General features: G+C 41.9%; 1 protein-coding gene across 1 annotated transcript; it reads right to left on the bottom strand.

Moving 5' to 3' along the window:
• Positions 1 to 3,081: 3,081 nt before the first annotated feature.
• On the bottom strand, positions 3,082 to 3,438 carry LOC122112202 (60S ribosomal protein L39-like). The gene has a single exon (XM_042685061.1). The coding sequence runs from the start codon at positions 3,381 to 3,383 to the stop codon at positions 3,228 to 3,230; it is 156 nt and encodes a 51-aa protein (XP_042540995.1). The 5' UTR covers positions 3,384 to 3,438; the 3' UTR covers positions 3,082 to 3,227.
• Positions 3,439 to 6,021: the final 2,583 nt, after the last annotated feature.

The raw sequence follows: 6,021 nt of genomic DNA, 5'->3' as shown, positions 1-6,021 counted from the left end.
GGAATAGTAGAAACTAACACACTACATTAAATTAGTTATGTACATTTCTAAATGTGTAAAACATTTCATTTATATGTATATTCATAATATAAATACTAGCACGACTGATTACAAGTTCCTAACAGTTTAATTACCAGTTCACAAATAACAGAATTTTTGTGTGTGTGTGTGTATGTCAATCCTGGGCCTTGAACTCTGGGCCCTGGGCACTATCCCTGAGCTTCTTTTGCGCAAGGCAAGCAGTCTACCACTTGAGCCACAGTGCTGCTTCCGGCTTTTTTAAGAGTCTTTCTTGCCTGGGCTGGCTTCAGACCACTTTCCTCAGATCTTAGCCTCCGTAGATAAGATTACAGGCATCAGCCACCGGCATATGGCTTTACCTTTATTTTTAGAATACTTTTAATATGGGTTTGATAGCACACAAGGATTTTCTTGATGTAATGTTTTCTAAAAAAAAATTATGAGAAATTCCAAGCATACAAAAATTAGTCTTAGCCAATTTTAACAATAACAATTAGTACCAGGCATTGGGGGCTCATACGTGTAATCTTAGCTACTCAGGAGGCTGGTATTTGAGGATTGTGGTTCAAAGCCAGCCAGGGTAGGAATGCTAGTGAGACTCTTATTATCTAAAACAAACTAGAAATGAAAACCAGAAGTGAAACTGTGGCTCAAGTGCTCACCTTGAGCAAAGAAGTTCAGGGACAACACGCAGGCTGAGTTCAAGCTCCAGGACTGGCACCAAAAAAAAAAAAAAAGTATCATCCCCATATTTACAACATTTATTTATTTTCTAGATTTTTTTCTGGAGTAGAACAGAGCAAATCTTTGGGCACCGGTGGCTCACGCCTGTAATCCTAGCTACTCAGGAGGTTGAGATCTGAGGATTGCAGTTCAGAGCCAGCCCAGGCAGGAAAGTCCATGAAACTCTTATATCCAATTAACTACCAGAAAAACAGAAGTGGAGTTGTGGCTCAGGTGGTAGAGCACTAGCTGATGAGCTCAGGGACAATGCCTAGGCCCAGAGTTAAAGCCCCACAACAGACAAAAACAACAACGTGATTTCTTGTTGATTATTTTTTACCATAAATATGTCTACCATATCATTAGCACGTATAATAAAATTGAAAATTACCAAATATAATTGAATTTTGCAGTTCTTATTTATTTATTTAGGTCATGGGGCTTGAACTCTGGGCATGGACACTGTCCCTGAGCTCTTCAGCTTAAGGTGAGTGCTCTACCTCTTGAGCTACAGTGCCACTTCTGGCTTTCTGGTGGTTAAATGGAGATAAGAATCTCATGGACTTTACTGCCCAGGCTGGTTTTGAATCATGATCCTCAAATCTCACCCTCCTGAGTAGCTAGGATTACAGGCATGAGCCACCAGTGCCTGGCTTCTTATTTAAATTTTGCTCACCAAGTTTGTTTGAAAATCAAGATCATAAGATAAATAGATAGAGTTCAAGCCTCACAACTGACCATAAGATATATAAATAGATGTATTTTAAGCCAGGTGCTTACACCTGTAATTCTAGCTACTAAGGAAGCTGAGATCTAAGGATCATGGTTCAAAGCCAGCCCAGGAAGGAAAGTCCATCTGATTCTGCTGGCACTGTGGCTCAAGTGGTAGAGCTTTAGCCTTGAGCTGAAGAGCTAAGGAACAGTGCCCAGGCCAGAGTTCAAGCCCCATGACTGACACACACATACACACACATACACAAATATCTTAATTACATATTTTAATATTTTTTTAGCCCATAATAGTCCACACTAGTCCTGACCTTGATTTTAATCAGTTGGAGAAATCAGGTAATCTGTGCTGTGGAAGCTGACTACTTCCTTTGGGTGTTTCTTTTTATAATACTGTTAAATTTAATTCTGTGGTTTGTTGTTTTTTTCTTGGTCAATCATGGGGTTTGAACAAGGCTAGAGCTCTATCACTTTGAGCCACAGCTCCACTCCTGATTTTCTGGTGGTTATTTGGAGATAAGAGTCTCACAGACTTTCTTACCTGGGCTGACTTTGAACTGTGATTCTCAGGTCTCAGAGAAGCTAGGACTATAGACATAAGCCACCAGTGCCCAGCAGATCTAACTCTTAAATACTTTTGTGTTTAATTAGAGAGATCAAAAAGCTGGGGTCATGCAATTGTAGCTACTTGGGAGACTAAGATCAGGATCTTAGTCCCAGGCTAGCCAGGGCAGAAAAGTTGGTAAGATCCTTCTTAGTAAATGGATGTAGTGTGCACCCACCATCTCAGCTGAGTGGGAAGTGAAAAACAGGTGGATCATGGTCCAGGTGGCAGGCCTGAGCAGTAAGTGAGATCCTAATCTCAAAAATAACCAGCATGAAAAATCACTGGAGGTACGGTTCAGTGGTTGAGTGCATAAGACCCAGCATCTAAACCCTACTAACCAAAACAAAAACAAAACAAAAAACGAAATGGGAATGGAGCACTGGTGTCCTATCATCCTAGCTACTTGGGAGGTGTGGATAGGTAGATAGGAAGGGTTGTGGTTCCAGGCTAGCCTAGATTAAAAGTCTATAAGACCCCATCTCAACTGAAAAACCAAACATGGTTTATCTTCCCAACTGCAGTGGAAGGTTCCAGCCAATGTGGGCAAAAATGGAGACCCTATCTCAAAAATGAGTGGTGAAAAAGGGCTGGAGTCATGGCTCCAGAGGGAAAATATCTGCCTAGGCCCTGAGTTCAAATCCTGATACTTCAAAAATAAAAATAATAAAGAAAGAACACTTCACAGGAGCCACTAACCATTTTCTATTGTATCACATTATCATGAAATATGTCACATTTAGTGGTATTTATTGGTACAGTGCTAGACCCACGATTGAATTTAAGGCTTTGTGCTTACTAGGCAACCATTCTATCATTTGAGCCATGTCTCTGGCTCTTTCTACTTTTGATAATTTTCTATCTGAAACTGTTTACTTATTTTCCATCCTCCTGCACTCAGATTTTTTTTTTTTTGAGTAGTCTCTTGAACTTTTTGCTTGTACTGGTCTTGAACCCCAGTCTTTCTTCCTTTTTTTTTTTGCTGATTCAAATGTAACGTTTATTACATGTTTATTACTATGCCCATTATTAAAATAACCAAAGAAAAATCAATTTAAAAAATGCCCAACTGTCAGTCCAGGCAATATTGACGTTTCAGCTTGACTGGTTCATGGTAGAGCATAAATAGGTGGGCATCTGAAGCAATTCCTTACAGACCCAGCTTGGTTCTTCTCCAGTGTCTTCTCTTGGAGTTGTACTTGATTTTGTTACCAGTTTTCATCTGAATCCACTGGGGCATGGGGCGATTTTGCTTTTGTTTCTTGGCCAGAAACCACTTGATTCTGAAAGTCTTGTGAGAAGACATGATGGGAAGCTCTGGAAGGCACAGTAACCACGATGGCAAACAAAAGCTGAAGAGTGAACCCCAGTCTTTCTGATCTGTCTTCTCCCCAGCTTTCCCAACAGTAGCAAAGATAACAGGCGAGCCACTATGCCTGGCTTGGTTTTCATAATTTTAATGGTACTAATGATTGATCAGAGGTTCACATATCAGATCCCCTCAGTGTGTGTGTGTGTGAGAGAGAGAGAGAGAGAGAGTGTGTGTACTAGGGATTGAATCCAAGACCATAGCACTGTCCCTTAGCTTTTTTGCTAAGGCTGGTGCTCTACTACTTGAGCCACAGCTTCACTTGTAACTCTTGAGTGGTTAATTGGAGAGAAGAGTGTCATAGACTTTCCTGCGGGGCCTTTGAAACATGATCCTGAGATCTCAGCTTCCTAAGTAGCTGGGATTATAGGTGTGAGACACTGGTGCTCAGCTCCACTCAACATTTTTAAAGTTTTATTATTTATGTAAAGTTTTATTATTTATGTATTTATTTTCCCTCATGGCAAATGCTCACACTGTTTAACAAGCATTGGAAGACAGCACACAGTACCTATGATCTGCAGTCCCAGAGTAGAAGAACATTAGTGGGAACTCATGTCTGGGAATGGTTGTGGGCGAGTACCCAGGCAGGATCTAAGTCTACCTAGGCAAAGGCAAGTGCCCTGTCTGTTTGCCTCCTGCAATCAGACACTCCCTACTTTAAGATCTACTAAGCAAATCAGTGATGGCAGTTGTGGTTGGAGGGGAAAGAGTCCTATAAAGATAGCCCTGCCCTTGGCACTGGGCCAAGCCTAGATCTCTGGAGATAATGAGGTAAAATACTCTCTCCTCTTAGGGTTGCCCATAGAGAGAGGCCACAGTCTAAATCAATGTGCTTGAAAACTAGCCAGCCTCTTGAACACAAAAAGAGTTATAGGAATCCTTGGCAGAATGAATATACATCCTTTCCCTAGCTGAGGGGCCTCTTGTTGATTTCAACCTCCAAATGAGAACACATTTGAAATAAATTATACATATGGACACACAATTCAAAGCTCCACCCCAGCTTGAAGAAAACTCAAAGTCACTTCTGTGTTCTCTGTGTTACTGGAAGGTGAAACTGTCCCTCCTTTATCCTTGAGTAACAATCAGACAACTCAGAACTGAAAAAGTTTCAGACTTCGGAATATTCTTTTTTTTTTTTTGGTCAATCGTAGGGCCTGAACTCTGGGCCTGGGCACTGTCCCTCAGCTTTTCAGCTCAAAGCTAGCATTCTACTACTTAAGCCACAACGCCACTTCTGGCTTTCTCTGCTTATGTGGTGCTAAGGAATCAAACCCAGGTCCTCATGCAAGCAAGGCAAGCACTCTACCACTGAGCCACCTTACCAGCCCCTGGAATGTTCTTACATTCATCTTCTTCCTCCCCTCCTCAAATCCCTTCCTCCGATCTAAAAATAACCCAGGCAAAAACAGGAGAACCTATATGAAAAATAACAAGCAAAACAGAGCTGGAGATGTAATTCAGATTGTAAAATGCTTGCTAACAAGTGCAAGGCTCTGAGTTCAAACCAAAGTACTACCAAAAAAAAATATGTGTAGATAGATAGGTAGCTACCTCTGTATCTCTGATTATCTATCTATCTATAGCTAGATATTATGTTTAGTTGAGTCAATAACAGACAATCAAATGTTGAAATTGGGCCAGGAGTAGCAATCTTCACAATAATAATCCATTAATTTTCCTAACACAGAACTATAGTTGAAGCCGGGCACCGGTGGCTCCCACCTGTAAATCTAGCTACTTAGGTAGCTGAAATCTGAGGATCATGGTTAGAAGTCAGCCCAGGCAAGAAAGTCTGGAAGACTCTTATCTCCAAGACTGTAAACTATCAGAAAAAGCCAAGTGGAGTTGTGGCTCAAGTGGTAGAGTGCTAGCCTTGTACAAAAGCAGCTCAGGAACAGCACCCAGCCCTGAGCTCTAGCCCCAGGACCTGCACAAAAAAAAAATAAATAAATAAAAAGCACTTAGGAACTAAGACCTCTGGGAGGTCTTGTCATTGAAATTTAAAGGCCATTCCTAAGTTAGTAGGGAGCTATGGTCATGGCTCAAGTGGTAGAGTGCCTGACTAGTATGGCCCTGCGTTCAAATCTCAGTACTACCAAATAGCCATTAGTAGAGAACTAAGCATTATAAGACATAATAAAATAATTGACTAGGAAGAACATGTGGCAAAGAGAAGTGAGGCAAGGAATTGTGGCTTTTATTATAACCCTATTAAAAAGGGAAAATGGTAGCAGCCCCGGTGCCTGTGGCCGACTCTTCACTTGTGTATTCCTAGCTATTCAGAAGGCTGACATCTAAGGACTGCGGTTCAAAGCCAGCCTTGGATTCTTATCTCCAATTAACCTCCAAAAAGCCAAAAGTGGAGCTGTGAATCAAGTGGAAGAGCATCGGCCTGAGTGACAACGCTGAGAGACAGTGCCCGGGCCCGGAGTTCAGGCCCTAATACTCACCTCCCTCCACCGCTGAGCGTGGCTCCGGGCGGCTCACACCTGTCCTCTCAGGTACTCAGGATGGCAGTGAGATTCCTATCCCCAATTAATCACCGGAAATGGGGCTGTGGCTCCACGCG

Source organism: Dipodomys spectabilis, unplaced genomic scaffold (assembly GCF_019054845.1).
Source record: "Dipodomys spectabilis isolate Male_0828 unplaced genomic scaffold, ASM1905484v1 ptg000092l, whole genome shotgun sequence".
NCBI classification, from domain to species: domain Eukaryota; kingdom Metazoa; phylum Chordata; class Mammalia; order Rodentia; family Heteromyidae; genus Dipodomys; species Dipodomys spectabilis.
The sequence above is the reverse complement of the archived record's forward strand: the minus strand, read 5'-3'. Positions and strand labels throughout refer to the sequence as shown.